Source organism: Chelonia mydas, chromosome 2, assembly GCF_015237465.2.
Source record: "Chelonia mydas isolate rCheMyd1 chromosome 2, rCheMyd1.pri.v2, whole genome shotgun sequence".
Taxonomy (NCBI): Eukaryota; Metazoa; Chordata; order Testudines; family Cheloniidae; genus Chelonia; species Chelonia mydas.
Window position 1 is genome coordinate 191,068,545 of NC_057850.1, and position 17,393 is coordinate 191,085,937.

The window sequence follows — 17,393 nt, forward strand, 5'->3', positions numbered from 1 at the left end:
TTATGAGGATCTATTCAGTGAGGGGGAAAGTTTAGTGACTTTATTTTGTTCGTTTTTCAGTTTGTTCTATAAAGAAATTATTTATTTTTAACTAGTTTTGTTTAGGAGCTGTAACAATAGTAGGTACAATTTTTTTCCCAACACAAGTCATTTTTTTTCCAAGTTAGTGTCCCAATAAGATAACATAAAGGGTGCTACTGAAATAGAAGTAAATATTCAAAGGAAAAATATTTACTATATCTTGATTTTAATCACACATGTAGGAGTACAGGATGAATTCTGGATTTTTTGAAAGACTTTTGTAGAACAGTGGTTTCTTCTATATAACACAGGGGTTCTCAAACTGGGCTTCATGAGACCTCAGGGTGTTGCAAGGTTATTACATGGGGGGGTCATGAGCTGTCAGTCTCCACCTCCAAACCCCGCTTTGCCTCCAGCATTTATAATAGTGTTAAATATAAAAAAAAAAGTTTTTAATTTATAAGGGGGGGTCGCACTCATAGGTTTGCTGTGTGAAAGGGGTCGCCAATACTAAAGTTTGAGAACTACTGACACAACATTTATAACATGGGCTACAGTGTGTGTATATTTTATTGCCCTATTGCGGTTCTTTACAAAAATAAATATTTTAGTAGACTGCCTTCACAGGAATTATTTTCCCCCTCCTCTCCAACTTTAGTAGTGCAATACTGCTTTGTTCCTTTGTATGATGGAATATGTCATGTCTAGGTCATTTAGCTTTCTGTGCCCACAAGTTTCCCCCATGGTATCTTTTCTCATTGCAGAGAACCACAGCCTCTCTGTTATTCTGTGGCAGAGGCTGTCACTCCTACTGTGTTATCTGAGAACAAAGAGAATCTTTTTGAAAGGCCCCACACACCTACCTTTCACCTTCTGGATGAACTATATCAGCCATTTTTGGTGTTCTTTAACAAATTAGGGGGAAACTTTCAAATGGGAATTGGATATCCAAGACCAACTGATTCTCAGTGGAAATTGGGTGCCTCTCTTCCCTTTCTGTCTCTTGAAAAATCTCCCTGTAGGCTTTTTACAATGACATTTCTGGTCCTAGAAAGATCTGGTGAAGCTTTGTGGTTTTTTGTATGTGTTTTTTGGTTCGTTTAAAAAAAAAAAAAAAAAAAACAACACAACCCACAAAAAAACAGTAGTTCACTTCATCCTTGCTCGGTAAGACTGTCCATGAGTAAGCTTGTCAAATCTTGACCTCTCCAGCAGGACCCTTCAGCAAGGGATTAATAGCAAGGTGGATTTGATTTAAATCAAATTGATTTTAAATCACTAGTCAGGAAGACTCTATTTAATCATGGTTTTCTATATAAAAGTGCATTCTTGTTGGTTGTTATAACCTTAAAACATATTATTCACAACTCGGAGATGTAGGTTTCATTTTTAGAAGGTGCACACTATACATTTTTAAAGTGATTTATTTTGAAAACTTTTCAGATTAGTTTATAGCTATATCAGAAAATGAATGATTGGCTATTTCATTTACCAAAGGTAGTTGAAGCAGATATTTAGTCATTGGGAGGTGAACTATCTCCAGTTCAACAGGTTAATCATTCATATTTGGAGTTTTTCTTGCCATGCTGTATTAGGAGGAGAACATCACCAGAGAGACATTTAAATTGTTTTATTTAACTAAAACAACAACGTTAAGTATTCTGGAGTTTTTTCTTCAACAGCAAACATAATATTTTAACAAAACAAGCATATGTCCCTCCCTTCTCACATTTATCTCCAGGCTTCTTCTCCTTGTCCAGATCGATTCCGCCCCCAACAGTTTTCTGTTCATTGAACTTTTTGAAACTTTGGTCTTTGAGAGAGAGGTAAGGGATTGACTCTATGTACACAAATGTTCAGAGGGACAATAGAGTTGAGGTCTGTTATTTCTCACCTCTGTATATTTATTATTTATTTTAAAACATTTTTGCTGTTAACAAGGATGTTACTTCTGGGGAGACAAATCAACTGTTTGAGAACTGCAAAACTAAGCATCTCTGATGGTATCTTCTGCTGAGCACTGAGTCCCATTGGGTAGATAGATTATTTAGGTTAATTTTTCTATACAGAAGCCCCTGGAACCCTATAAGATTGGATCCCTAATCTATGAACTCTTGGAACTCATTTACAAAACTTTTCTTAAACGTTACATGAATATATTGTCCTACTATAGAACTAGAATTTCTAATTCCTATTCCATGATGAGATATCTTTGAGCTATAATGTATCTTAATTAAAACTATCAAAAATCCCATTTAAATTAAAAAAAACTTATTTTTTTTAAATTATTTTTTTAAATCATTGATTTTTATCCACCCTGTTTAATAGTGAAAGTGGGAAACACTTACTTTGTGGTGCCTCAAGGCCTTTGTTTTTAAGGACTCTTCCCACGTACAAGGTCCTCTAATTGTCCTTTTTCCTCTTTCTGACTATGGAGTTTGTAGAAGTTATATCTGTTCTGTTTGTCATCTCCCCTCACTTGTGCATCTCATGTGCGGTGGCCCCCCACAGAAGAAATCTTCTCCCCTGAATACTTGAAAAATCTGTGGGTGAGTTAAGAGAATCTTGGTTCTGCATCCAAAAAGAGAAAAAGACAGACAAGTGGAGGGAAATTCTCTTTGTGGAGAGACTGTGGAGGATAGAGAATTGACTGGGGAGAGTGGAGAAAGATAGGGACATGCAGAAATGACTGCAGGAGTTGATGCAGAAGCACACAGCCCTGCTGAAGAACACTTTGGTGAAATGTTCCCTCCCAGCATCCTGGAAAACGCATATTGAGAGCAGCACTACATTTCCCCCACATTTTAGCTACAGTCACTTGCCTCCCTCGCCCCACAAGATAATGTGAATAGGGGATACTAGGACTCCACTGGCACTCTTACAACTAAAAGTGATGGCTTCTTCCCTCATCCTTCTGTGCCTGAGGAAAGAGCAACAGTCAGAAACCCCCCACCTACACACTTGTGACCAGAATAGCATAACTAAGTATGCACTATTATGACCCCTAAAGATTGCACTGTCTTTTGTTGTGTTTATGTTCAGTAAAATATTTTTGTTTGCACTATTTTATCTTCACTAGAGCTTATATGGACAAAATTCAATAGCCTTTCATAAAAGTACATGCGAGAGGAGAATAATGAAATATGTTCTTATAAAATTGTTGCACAAAACACAAAAAAGCATAATAAAACTTAATGAAATCCTTACTTAACACACAATAAAATTTCATTTCAATTTTGGTTTGTAGCCTCAGCCTGGGATCACAAGGCATCCCTGACTGTGGCTGTAATGATTTGCGGCAGTTTGTGAAGTCTGCTTCTATGGCTGTTCATAATATTAAGGAACTCGTTATATGTCTCCTTTCCACCCATTAGTGAGATGCTCTCCCTTGATTTTGCAGATGCAAGCAGTTGTCGCATAAGGCAGGTATTGCTCAGCAGCCTCCACATTAGGCATCTGCACCTCCCTTTTTGGCCTTTCGATATGCACTCCAATGCCATTCTGCAGCTATTTGGGATATAATTAAACAGCTCCTTTCTCCTCTTCACATGTCCAGTAAAAGGCTTCATACATCAGGGGAGCTGAGGGTAAGATGGGTCTCCTAAAATGACAGAGGAAATCATGGTGCCATTGATGTCCATAGTAGTCCTGGGGGAGAGAGTCCCCCTTTTTAGTGTAGAAAATGGTGGGTCTTAGTTTCTAAAGATCCTACCATCATGGGTCTTTCCAGATCATCCCACACAAATATTGGTGAATCTTCCACGGTGATAAGCCAGGCCTTGGAGAACCATGGAACAATACCCCTGCCTGTTGAACTCTGAGGCTTGCTGTGTGTGTGTGTGGAAGGGTGAGGAGAGAATAGGTTTATGGAACCGATCAGTGGACCCCCTACAATTTGGGAACCCCTACCAAGCAGATCCATCAATAACCTCCTGTGCATTGCCAGGGTTTATGCCCCCATCCTCTTGGTTTCAGGGAGGTGTGTGCTGCTAATAGCCCCAAGAGTTGATTTACCTATACCAAACTGTTTAGCTATTGACCAGTAGCAGTTGGTGAGATTTCAGATGGTAGTGGCCCATATTTCTCTATGCCGAAGAGAACTCTCATGTTGATGGTCTGCTGCTGCATCTCCAGGGTGAGCACTGTGTAGATCTCTGGCAGAGCAGCCTTTGTAATCCTGAAATTTTGCTGCCACTACTGGCCATCCCAATCTGCATCACTATCCTTTCCTGACAATCTGTGCTAGCTTCCCATGTCCAGAAATGGTGCTCCAAGTGAAGCTGCTCCAGGAAAAGTTCATCCAGAAGAAGATACTTGATTTCATCTGCTGCCCACTGACTCTTTTACCCAAAGGGAGAAGCGGCTGACTCCTGACGTCATCTGCCTGTGTGAGTGCAAATAAAAGTGCAGCAGCCTCTGTGTATTAACAGCTTTCAGGGATGTGGAATACAGCAGTGTTCCCTTCATGCTGACTGCCAGCAGACTGGAAAATGTAGGAGTCAGGTGAATCATGGGATACTAGGAGAGGAATCATGGGAATTTTCCAGTTTGACCCTCAGGTCACAGAGTGCATAGAGCTCAGTAGCAGAACAGTGCACTATGGGATATCTTCCAGAATGCTATGTGATTTTTTTAAAAACAAACAAAAAACCCAGCCAAACAAACTCAGTGCTGTGTGGCTGCATTATTCAAAAGGAAGTAGGTTAAAGCACGTGGACAGAACTATTTTGTGTGTTCCGCAGAAGTTCATATGCAAAAACATATTCTGCAAAAACCTCCATGTGTAGACAAGCATTTACTCTTCTTGTGGACAACTCCATTTTATATGTAAATGGTAGGTAACTTACCAAATTCTCTAGATCTTTTGGTGAGGTAAAATGTGTGGAAGAGTTAAATATATCTGGGAAAGAATAGCCTCCTGTTGTAACGTATGTCTACAGCTTCCAATTCAATAGAAACACAACACAAATGCCTTCTTACTCAGTATATGGTACTTGTTAAGAATCTGTATTCTTATCTGCTTCTTTTCTTCCTTGTATCTTGATGGTGTTTTTTGGTGGGAAAAGATGAAAAATATTGGAGGAGCTTCTTTTGAAAATTATTTTACTATTTTGAGTACTTTTATCTACTCTGGATAGATGCTCTGGCAACAAAAACTTTAATATTTATTACTTGAAGCATGGTATGTTTGAAAATAAACGTTGCTGCATAACCTACTCAAGAAGAAAGGTTGCAGTGAGCTTGGCTCTTTGTTGTGTTCCTGAAAAGGAAAAAATGGCTTTAACTTAGGAGTTATAGCCAATTTGAGACAATGCATGTGTTGTATTACTGGTTTGCAAAGGACATAAAATGTGTTGCTGTTCATTTTATGTACACGGTTGGTTGATGTATTGACAGTGATGTATGTTTCTGTAGGCTGAAGTATAATCCACTTTTTATATCTTTAGTAGTCTAGTCATAAAAATTAACATGAAAGCTATTTTTTCTAATGTATTGGATCAGCATAGAACCCCTTTCTGTCCTGATATTTGTTTGTGAAGAGAATGGGATTGCTGCTATACTATGGTCCAAATGAAATGGAAGTACTGGTGTCAAGGTTCCTTCCCCACTCTGAACTCTAGGTTACAGATTTGGGGACCTGCATGAAAATCCCCTAAGCTTATTTTTACCAGCTTAGGTTAAAACTTTCCCCAGGTAGAAACCATTTTACCTTTTGCCCTTGGACTTTTTTGCTGCTACCACCAAGCGTCTAACAAATACATAATCAGGAAAGAGCTTGCTTGGAAACGTCTTTCCCCCACAAAATCCTCCCCAAACCCTACACCCCCTTTCCTGGGGAAGGCTTGATAAAAAATCCTCACCAATTTGCATAGGTGAACACAGACCCAAACCCTTGGATCTTAAGAACAATGAAAAAAGCATTCAGTTTCTTAAGAATTTTAATAGAAGAAAAAGTAAAAAGAATCACCTCTGTAAAATCAGGATGGTAAATATCTTACAGGGTAATCAGATTCAAAACCTAGAGAATCCCTCTAGGCAAAACCTTAAGTTACAGAAAGACACACAGACAGGAATATCCATTCTATTCAGCACAGCTTATTTTCTCAGCCATTTAAAGAAATCAGAATCTAAAGCATCTCTAGCTAGATTACTTACTAAGTTCTAAGACTCTATTCCTGTTCTGTTTCTGGCAAAAGCATCACACAGACAGAGACTTTGTTTCTCTCCCCCCACCCCAGCTTTTGAAAGTATCTTGTCTCCTCATTGGTCATTTTGGTCAGGTGCCAGCGAGATTATCCTAGCTTCATAACCCTTTACAGGTGAAAGGGTTTTTCCTCTGACCAGGAGGGATTTTAAAGGTGTTTACCCTTCCCTTTATATTTATGACAACTGGTTTCTCAGCTGACTTTTGGAAAACCTCCTCTGTGAAAGCTAGTACTGCATGCACGAAGGTCATGTATGATGTATTTCTTACCAAAGTATTCAGTCACATGTGAATTACTGAAAGCCAAATATGTGTCTGTCTCTTCCATTTGCCAAAAGTTTTGCTGCAGTTAAAATTTCTTCTTAAGATTATTATCCTCTCTTGAACATGCTTTCTAAGAAAATACCACTTCTGTGACTAGGGATTAGTTGAAATGAATGGTGTTTTGGTGGGAGGAGGAAGAAGAAAGATCGGCTAGACTGAAATGCATGTGTTATGTGGAAACTAATTCCTGTGGTTGATTTTTCAAAAATAAAAAAAGCACAGTTTTGTGAGAATGCTGGATAGTATTACTACATGTGGTTAAAATGTTGCTACTGCACAAGATGTAGTAGACTTTTTGTTTTGCTCGGAGTTCTCACAATGTTGTCACACACACATCAAAAACCTTTAGAAAAATTTTGAAGATATTTGCTGGACTTTGTTTTACAAAGTCAAGGGTAGTGACCTCAATAGTTAAGGGTGAATCGGTTGCCATTTTGAACCTGATACTTCATTCCCATCTAATGTTCTTGAAAAAGCTTTTTCCTCTGAAATTTATCATGCCTACCTTTAGGCAAGAGTAGACTTTCTCCAAAAGTTTGAGGTTCATTTTTTTTTAATCAGACCAGTCATTTTATGATGTCTGAAAAACTGGAATTTCTTTTACTGTTTGAAATGTCTTCTGTGGTGTTCTTTGCAACATGGGATCTCAAGTTTGGCATAGCTTCAGAAATTCACTCAGTTTTTTTGTTTTGATCTATCTTGAAATCTAGTGAATATTCCCTACGAATATTTCAACCTCGACAGGCTCAAAGATTTCAGCAGAGTTGTTGAGAGCTTGGAGTTTACAAACTCAGCAAGAGTAGTTTCTGAAGCTTATAAAAATCCATAAACTGTTTGTTCAGAGGCTAAAATGTCATCAGGATCAAAAAGTCCGATGCAGGGACTTATCATTGCAAACATGCCAGATGGACTTTATAAACTAGATGAGTCAAACAGCTCCTATTGAAAATCTTGTCATAACCAGCCTGCTGTTGACTTCTCTAGCTCAGCTGGCCAGCAGTTCCCTCAGGTCATGAGAGTTTGCATGGGTTTACCAAAACAAACCAAATGTTAATTTATATAAAACCTACCAGGATGCTTGGACAGGTGATAAAAGCCTCTGACTTTCTGGGACACATTGGTTATATGTACTACAGTGTATAACTATAGGCAGTGTAGATGGGCAGCCTTAACTGTAAGTGGCACTAATACTTCCCATTATAAGATCCTGTTAGTTGCTTATTAAACTGTTTGTTTCAGGCTAAAATTTTCCATGTTGGGTGTCTCTCTCAGGCTGAAATTTTCAGGGGGGAAACAGGTCAGACATTTCTCAGAATGAAGTTAGGGGAAAAATGCATTCATTTAAAAAAGAATTGACAGCCATTTCATTGAAAAGCTCTAGTGTTTCTATTTTTGGGGGGAGGGACTGGAAATTTTGCAAGGTGTTGCCTTTGTGTCAGTGAAGTATCTTTTGCCACCCCCATGAAAATGCACCCTGATTTAGCCTTGTATTGCTGTCAGTTACACTGTTAGCTCAAGTGGTAGAAGACTGTGCCGTGGATCTAACGATCTGAGCCAGTGTGTGTGGGGGTGTCAATATGGTTCCGCAGGATAAAATTGTTTTTTTAATATTAAAGCTGTTTAAAAACATAGTTTTAAAAATGTAACTTGCTATGTTAACTTTTGAGTGCTTGACTTTGCAAATTTAGGGATTGACAGAATTAAGGTTGTATGGGCAACCTTAATTCAGCTTCTTTGAGTATTTATTATGATAGTATGTACTCATGTAATTAATACTATTTTTTCCAGGGAGACTCTGCCTCATTCAGTGGTCTGGGAATGAATCAAAGATGTGTAGTGAAAGAGGTTTGTAAGATCCTTTCCTCATTTGTTGCAGAGGTTGGAAGATGTATAGTGAATGATGTGGGATGACAAGATAGTACAGGCAAGTGAATTCCCCCTTGGAGAACTGGAATCTATTCTTGCCTCTGCCACAGGATTTTTTTTTTTTTAATATGATACCTGGCAAGTCACACACAGCAAACTTTTCACAGGTGGCCGTGGTATTCCTCAGTTTCTGGGTGCCTGCTTTACACCTCAGATATGATTAGCACTGAGCACTAACAACAGTTCTGAACATATAAATACTCTAAAATGCCAAGTACTTTGAAGAATCAGGCCCTAGACTTCTCATATTGGGCACCCAAAGTTAGTTGACACTGAAAATTTAATTGGAGGGAGGGGGGTGGATGGGCCAAACATGAGTGGCATTGGAATTCCTGTGCTAGGTCACAAAGCCATTCATATTTGGTCAATCTGCTTTTCTGAACATGGAGTGGCAGATGGGCCAAACCTGAGTGTCTCTGCAACCCTGTCAGGTTGCAATGCCCCACTCAGTTTGGAGGCTCCATCAAATGTATTTTTATGGCCACTTCCAAGATTTAACATAGTTTTTTTTTTTAAATTCATGATTTCTGTGACCTCCATGATAAAATCATGGCCCCAGAGATAGGTGGGTGATGAATCATGAAGCTTGTGGCTGATCGTTGGAAAGGTGGGAAGGTGTTGGGGGGTGGGGGTTGGATTTATATGATTAAATTGGGGAGGGGAATTTAAGAACAAATTTTCTCACTTTCAGATATTTTTGTTTCAGTAATATGAATGAATTAGTTATAGTTATAGATATCTTGCTTAAGGGTTTGTCTGGCTATTAATTTATAGCCTGTAAACAAGACCAAATTAGTTACTGCTAATGAAGTGTGGTTTTTTTTTTTTTTTTTTTTACCCCAACTAAACAACATCAGTTACTTTTAAATTCACCTGCACTAAGGAACAAAATATAAAGATAATTATTTTAGAAATCCTTGGTTTATGTTCCCTAACAAGAATGTTTGATTTCTGAATTTTGTGTATGAGGAAAAAGGAACAGTCTTAAGAATGAATATGCATTGAAAAGGTCAATAAGAGGAATATAAACACACTTAGATGATTAATTTTTGAGTTTCTCAGCTTTCATTTTATAATGTTATTGAAGCCTTGAATCTGAGCAAAAATAATAACCTTGCAGTCTGAGAGCTGTTTTTAGCAGTTGCTTTTGCAGAAAACGTTAAGTCTCAAATTGCATGGTTTCAGTTCCTTTTTTGGTGTTCTCTCTGTTGGAATTGAAGGCATGCTATGTTCCCTAATTCTGCTATTCTGTGACCCTGTGGTAGTTGCAGTTATTGGCTTGGGAGTTTAAGTAGTCTTTCGTGATAGTGATTGGCTCTGGACTAGAGAACAATTTGAAGGAGTACATCTGTGTAAAGCCCAGTGTTCTAAATCAGTCATGTGTACACATTCTGATAGCTCAAGAGACTCATTACATTACAGTGTCTTGCACAAGGACGTTCACTGCTTCTGCACATCAATATGGAAAGAGCTCACCCAGAGAAGAAGCTGCTACCTGTATGTAAAAAGCTATGGTATAACTTTTTTTTAAAACAAACACTTTTTTGAATGTATTTTGATAACAGGCTAAGGGAAAGCTGGGGATATTTATCAGCACTGTCTTAGAACAGTATCACATCCTTGTGTCCTTGGTTGTGCAAGTAATTCCCTTTGAAAGAACCACGGCTGGAAATAAACTTTTCTAGCATAGATATCTGTTTAGAAGTTTCTGTGTAACTGGAAGTTTTTTTGATTGAATTGTCAGTCAGCCTAATCTGGTAAAAGTAAATCCTTTTGGCTTGAGATAATCTGTTATAATTTTGAGTAAGATTTTTAATCTATAGTTAACAACTCAGTTTTTCTTCACGGAAGGCCGTTTGACTATGGAGTAAAAATAAGTAATTCTGTGTAACTGTGTGGTAGGCAGTTTCTGGTGAGGGATCTCAGGAGCTTGATTATATCCTACCAATCAAACTACTTTTTCAGCAGTGTTCTGCCTATATTGTGATTATCATAGAAAGTTCAGCGTCTTTGTAAATAAATTGTTCCTTTGGGATTTTTTAAAAAAAATTTCTTTAAGTCTTTAATAGTATGTTATAAATTCCCTCTGTTTGGAGTCTCTACATTGAAGTAATGAACTTATGCCATTAGGGGCTCTTGCTTTTTGTCTGTAGCTGTGTAGCATTTATCTCTGTGACGTGTTCAACAGGGATTACAGTTTAATTAGAAGCCAGTGGAAACAAAAGATGATGGGTGAAGTTTCCCTGAGATTTAAGTTAAAAGCCCACTGGAGCATTTAGCAGGTTTAGTGGACTTTTTGATTTTAATTGCATTAATCCATTACTACTGACACTACAATACAGTTTAAATGAATCTGTTTAAAAAAAAAAACACACACACTCAGATGTCGTAAAATGTACTAGTTGCAATGGTCTTATTTGCTATGGGAGCTGTATAGTAGAGTAATTAATTTTGGGGGGGGGGGGTGCCATTATGCAGTTGCCTTTAACTCTGGATGCAGGATTTGTATCAGCTTTAATTATCTCAGTCATCCAAATATAATTGGGGACTGTTACTTTTGGTTAAAGCTGATTTGATTTTTGAAGGGAATCTGCTTTAGCTTTAAATGTCCAGGCATAGATTTGTTTCCTGCATGTTTAACTATAATCTAGATTTCTGAAGAAATCTCTAAAAGATCATGTATTAAAACACCCATGATATTGTCGAATAACTAGCATTGAAAAGGTCAAGGATGATCCCATAAATTAAAATATTACGAAACGTTTGTGAGTAATATATTGAGGGCTGTTTGCCCTGATGGCCTACAAATCACTTGGTGTTGGTTAGGGCCAGTGACCACCTGTGTCCAATTCTCTGTGCGCCAGTTTAATACACCTGTGTCTCATGTTACCTTGTCTTCTTCCTTTCCTCCCTCACTTCTCTTCAGATTGTTTTATGGCTTATCCACCTGTTGCATATTGTCTAAATTCTAGATTGTAATCTCTCTGAAATGTGGGCTGTCATTTTGTTTGTATGGTAGCACCCTGATTGGGATCCAGAGGTGCTACCAAAGTAGTAGTAATACATTACTTAAAAGTAATATATATCCCGAAGGGTGGGTGGGTGTGTATGTGAAAATGACCTGTTTTTAAACCTTTTTCTAAAAATTATTATACATCTCCTTATAAAAACAAGTATTTTTTCTCTTTTAGTGTTCTTACTCTGCTTCTGTAAAAAAAATAATGATCTAAGATGCTGCTTTGGAGTCTTCATTGAAGTACTGCTGCAGTCGTTCTAAACTAAGAGAAGTGTTTTAAAGTGTGAATCCTATTGGAGCAAGATAGTAGTTTGAGCTGCTGGATTTTGCTGGGAGAAATGGAGTCAGAATTAAGGGGTTGTCTGGTCAGAGAAATCTCTTAAATATTCCTAATGTCTTTTGTGTATCTGGAGTCAAATTAATGGGGATGAGCCTTAAAACTCAAGTCTTCCTTCAAGTCTCTCCCATGATACTCTTAAGGTGGTTGTGATTAGCAAGAAGTTTCTAAATATAAAGATAGTTATGTGACCGCAGAATTCTTATATACCCACAGGTAGAATTCCTAAATAAATAGATTTGGTATACCGTAGACTTTTCTCTAACTCTTGGAATATTGCCTATTGCAGTGTTAGTGATGTCTTCTGCGTATTTGGAAATAGCAAGTGGGATAGAGAGGAGAGGAGGTCTGAAGTAAGTATATTGTCTTGATAATTTGAAAATGGAAAATTTAGTATGCAGGTCTGTGGAATTGCAGTGCATTTTATTCTCAATAGGTGTGCTTACTAGAGTTCTAAAGGTTGAAAATGAAGGTCTGTGCTGAAAAGTGATAAAGTATAATAAGCGCCTTATTACTCCCCAGTTATCCATTTGTGTATTTAGTTACATCTGCTCACTTCGGTATAAACAAGGTGTTTAGTGTTTTTACTACTGCTAGTCCTGCAGAAACAGTGCTACTACACTGAGTGAACCGGACTCTTTTGGTCAAAGTTGAAGCACCTGACTTATGCATCAACAAACTAGTTAAGTAAATTCCTCTTGCAGGACCTCCTTTGGACCCCTGTTTAAGATGAAAAGGTTGTACAGGTGTGAGGACAGCAAAACGTACTGGTGACAGTACACTTGCCAGAAAGAACTTACTTTTGCTTTTCAGGCCCAGGCTTAGTTCTACAGGGCTAGTTCCAGAAAAAATCTTTCTACTTATAAACTGAGCAACATTAATATTTAAATGAGTAAATAAATGTGGAACCCCACAATGCCATTATTACCTAGGCACTCTGAGAATAGAACCTTACCTAAAGGGTATGTCTACTTTAGGTTTTCTTACCTAAAATTTCTTACTGGTAAAACTCAACTGGTGATAATGGTAGAGTTCTAATGTAGACTTAGTGCTGATGGCTGCCAGTGATATGACTGCCATGACATCAAACCCTGCTTCAGTCAGTCCTGTAATTAGGACACTGTAATTAATAAAGCAAAAAAAACCCCAAACCACCAGTGGTTGCTGGACCCTGATCTATCCTAGAGCTCCCACGGATGCTACCACTGGTGGAGCAGTACCAGTAGTAAGCTGGGAAATTATGGAGGAAGAAGTCTTGGGATAGACAAGGCCTGGGATAATATCTGATGTTTGTACCTACATGACAGTTCTGGGAAACTGGTTTCCTAAACTGCATGATTCTTGAAAATGAAAGGAGGGGGGGGGAAAAAAGCCTGAGCATTTATTACAATAATTGGTATCATTTTTTGACTTATGGGCACCTCTGCATATGCAGGATATGGTGTGTACATTGATGGATGTGTGATTCAGATATCTAGCTTTCTGAAGGTTAAAGATTTTAGGAAATGGAGGGAAAGTGCATTGTAAATGATGCTACTAATTAAAAAAACGCTAGTAGCTGTCTGAAGAGCACATAAAGCAAATGAGACATTTTTAAAAGGCAGCTGAAAACAGCTTAGTTGTGAGTTCAGTTTTCTTGACTTCCTCTTACGGTTTTTAGTCATGTGAATTGTGCAGTCAAAATGAAAGTTCAGATAATGTCAAAACTTGCACTTTTTTCAGAATAGGGGATATTGTATGTAATGTTCAGCTGTCTGCGGGATTCTTTCTTCTTTTGTATTCTGCTACCAAACTGTATTGATTAAAACAAAAAGGTTTTAGAGATATGCCTAAAGGGCCATTTTCTCTGTTCTTTATAGTACCAAGCACATTGTCAACACTCTACAAACACAGATAGTAAACAGGGTGACAGAATTAATTACAGATTCTCGTTTGAGGTATGAAATATACTGTTTAGGAAACATGAACTGACTGTTCTACTCTTCCTAGTGATCACGTATCAGTGGAAACTAGGGTGACCAGACAGCAAGTGTGAAAAATCATGGCGGGGGTGGGGGTAATAGGAGCCTATATAAGAAAAAGACCCAAAAATCGGGACTGTCCCTATAAAATCGGGGCTTCTTGTCACCCTAGTTCAAACAGCCTGAAGCTATGAATAATTTACATTTATAAGGAACAATTAATGAGGAGGAGGTCCTAAACGCATATATTTTTAATTATTTATATATGCACTCATGAGCTGTTCTGAGTGTTTCAAATTATTAAAAGATCAGTGTTAATCAGTGTCAACATTATAAAAAATCATGATGTAGAAGATGAAGAAAAGATAAATGTCACTCAACTCACACTAGGAAAAGAATGATGAAAATAAGGCCTTTCAGCATATCCTAAAGGTCAGGAACAGATTTGAGTTCTGTCAGAGTAAGGGGAAGGAGACAAATTCCAGAGTTAAGTTAAGGACTTTTCATTGAAAAAATCTTGCCACCTACCACCACCTTCCCTGTAAGGTAGCAAGGACGGAGATCTTACAGCTATTTAGTAGAGCTGGCTGAAAAAAATGAATTTCCATGAAATTTTTAAAAATATTTGTTTTTTTAACAACGTGTATTTTGTTGGGAGTGGGATGGAGGGAAGTTTTCAACATTTTATCAACTAAAGTAGTGATTTTTTTTTCCTCAGAAAAATTTCCATGTAGTCAAAAAGCCATTTTTGTGTTAGAATTCATCTAAAAGATTTTATCTTTTAAGTTAAAGCCAACATCTTGAATTATACTGAATAACTTACTAGAAAATAGAGAGTTCAGGACACAAGAACAGTATCCTCTGTAGGAAGCAAATAGTTGCATTCTGCACCAGCTGAATTGTCAGATTGGTCTATGTCAGATCCCAAATGTAGAGTATGACATTAGTCCAGTCTAGAGGTGATAAAGGCATGAACTATTGTAGTGAAAAGTCACTATATCCAAAAGGAAAAGTTATAAACTCCTTGCAAGTGCAGATGGTAACTGCTGCTGCCTGAATATCTGCAGGCAGCTCAGGATCCAGTGAGCTCAGAGAGCTGTGAACCTGAATTGACTAAAGGTAAGCAAAGTCCCTCTCTAGGAGGGGATGGTCTGATATTTTGTCTGGGTTTCTCCTCCTCAACCATACTAATATTACCTTTTGCTTGGTTTGAGCCTCAGTTGCCCATCTCTTATACAGGCCCTGAATCTGTGCTGTAGGGAAAGGAAGTCAAACACACCGCCTGTGCCTGATTAATGTAAATCTGTGTCATGCAAATACTGAAAGCACTGCAGCCCAAACCAAGTCCTTTTTGGCTTTGTGGAATCATATAGGGCGCAGATGAGCATTGGTTCAAATTTAAAATGGGGGGGGTGGAGGTTGCTCAAGCAACTGAGTTTGTCTTTGTCAGGGTCCACAGTTATGTAATGAATAACTCAAGGTTAATGGTTTCGAAAGCAGGTGATGATCATTGTCAACCAGAATGAGATATTGATTTATTATATTTCATTAGATTGTAAGTCTGTTGGAATAATACTTTTTTGTGAGTTGCTGCTGGCAAGATGTATTATTGCTGGCAAGTTGTTACTCTGCAATGTGGTTTGGGCAATAAGCCCACTTGAAATTGGTCCTGAGTATGAGACTGCATAACATTAGACCAGTTACACGGTGAGAAGAGATTGTACAGATGACAGACTGGAAAAGTTCACTTCAGATTTAATATTCTGTGCGTCATTATTGTATATTGGGCCAGGGAATGTATTAATACATGTTGGCTGTGGATAGCTGAGCTTGTTTAGGAAATGGCTAAAGTCTGCCAAGATGCATGCTACTCTGGATTAGTTATTTTTAATCACTGTGTAAATATAACATGTACAAACACTATATCTGAAATATTCTTCAGATAGAAAAGTATATAATGCTTAGGTAGAATTAATCTTGGTTTAGTGACTGCTTCGTTAAGTGTCTAGTTTTAAGAAGACGAGTACATTGAAAAATCAAAAAAAAATTCTGGTTATAGTCTAAACATTAAGCCCTGGTCTGCACTACGAGTTTAGGTTGAATTTAGCAGCATTAGGTCGATTTAACCCTGCACCCGTCCACACGACGAAGCCATTTTTGTTGACTTAAATGGCTCTTAAAATTAATTTCTGTACTCCTCCCTGACGAGGGGATTAGTGCTGAAATCGATATCGCCGGGTCGAATTTGGGGTCGTGTGGATGCAGTTCGATGGTATTGGCCTCCGGGAGCTATCCCAGAGTGCTCCATTGTGACCGCTCTGGACAGCACTTTCAACTCAGATGCACTAGCCAGTTACACAGGAAAAGCACCGGGACCTTTTGAATTTCATTTCCTGTTTGGCCAGTGTGGCGAGCTCATCAGCAGAGGTGACCATGCAGAGCTAATCAGCACAGGTGACCATGCAGTCCCAGAATCGCCGAAGAGCTCCAGCATGGACCAAACAGGAGGTACTGGATCTGATCACCGTAGGGGGAGATGAATCTGTGCTATCAGAACTCCGTTCCAAAAGATGAAATGCCAAAATATTTGAAAAAATGTCCAAGGGCATGATGGACAGAGGCTATAACAGGGACCTGCAGCAGTGCGGCGTGAAAATTAAGGAGCTCAGGCAAGCCTCCCAAAGAGGCAAATGGCTGCTCCGGGTCACAGCCCCAGACATGCTGCTTCTCTGATGAGCTGCATGCAATTCTAGGTGGTGCCCCTACCACTACCCCACCCCTGTCTGTGGACACCTGCAAGGGGGAAGTCTCATGCAACAAGGATGCGGATTTTGGGGATGAGGAAGAGGAGGAGGAAGATAGCGCACAACAGGCAAGCGGAGAAACCTGTTCTCCCGGACAGCCAGGAACCGTTTATCATCCTGGAGCCAATACCCTCCCAAGGCGGGCTCCCTGACCATGAAGGTGGAGAAGGCACCTCTTGTGAGTGTACCTTTTGTAAATATAATACATGGTTTAAAAGCAAGCATGTTTAGCGATTGATTTGCCCTGAAGACTTGGGATGCATTCGAGGCCAGTACAGCTACTGGAAAAGTCTGTTAACGTGTCTGGGGATGGAGTGGAAATCCTCCAGGGACGTTATTAAGGGGACATTCAGAGGTGACTGTTCCTGGTGGGCTGTTTGCCTGTGTCTGAAAAGAAATCATCCCTGCTTTTAGCCATGCCGGGGCGGGGGGGTGCATTCACGCTGCGCTGTTCACGTTTGGCTGGATCTTCCCTGTTACTAGTCACGCGGTGGGAGGAGGGGTGAAGCGATCATCCCAGAGACTTGGGCGGCGGGGGTGGGGGTGGGGGGTTAGTTGGGTTTGTGCTGCACATTAACCCGAAAACCACAGCCCCTCCTTTTAAATGGCCAACCCAACAGGTGCTTGATATGGGAAAGGGGGGTGCTGCTGTTTGAAACCATTCCCACATGTTATGAAGGTTGAAGAAGCCAAAAGACTCTGGCTTACCATGGCTGCTTGCAAGCCGAATTCTGTTGCCTGGCCCTGCCTGTGTGATCTCTCACACCAAACCGACAGGCCCTCAATGTAAGAGGCAAAA

General features: G+C 39.1%; 1 protein-coding gene across 10 annotated transcripts in view; it reads left to right on the forward strand.

Moving 5' to 3' along the window:
• SLC4A7 (solute carrier family 4 member 7) overlaps positions 1-17,393 on the forward strand; it is a 160,741-nt gene that overhangs the window by 34,485 nt on the left and 108,863 nt on the right. For 5 of the 10 annotated variants that reach the window (XR_005224001.2, XM_037890402.2, XM_037890398.2 and 2 more), the window contains exon 2: positions 8,339-8,395. The exons of 3 other annotated variants lie outside the window; for them this stretch is intronic. Coding sequence is in view for 6 of the 7 variants with exons in the window: in XM_037890402.2 (XP_037746330.1) it covers positions 8,339-8,395 (57 nt within the window). In the remaining variant the exon portion in view is untranslated. 2 more of the 10 variants (XM_043540903.1, XM_043540906.1) reach the window with 2 other exon arrangements.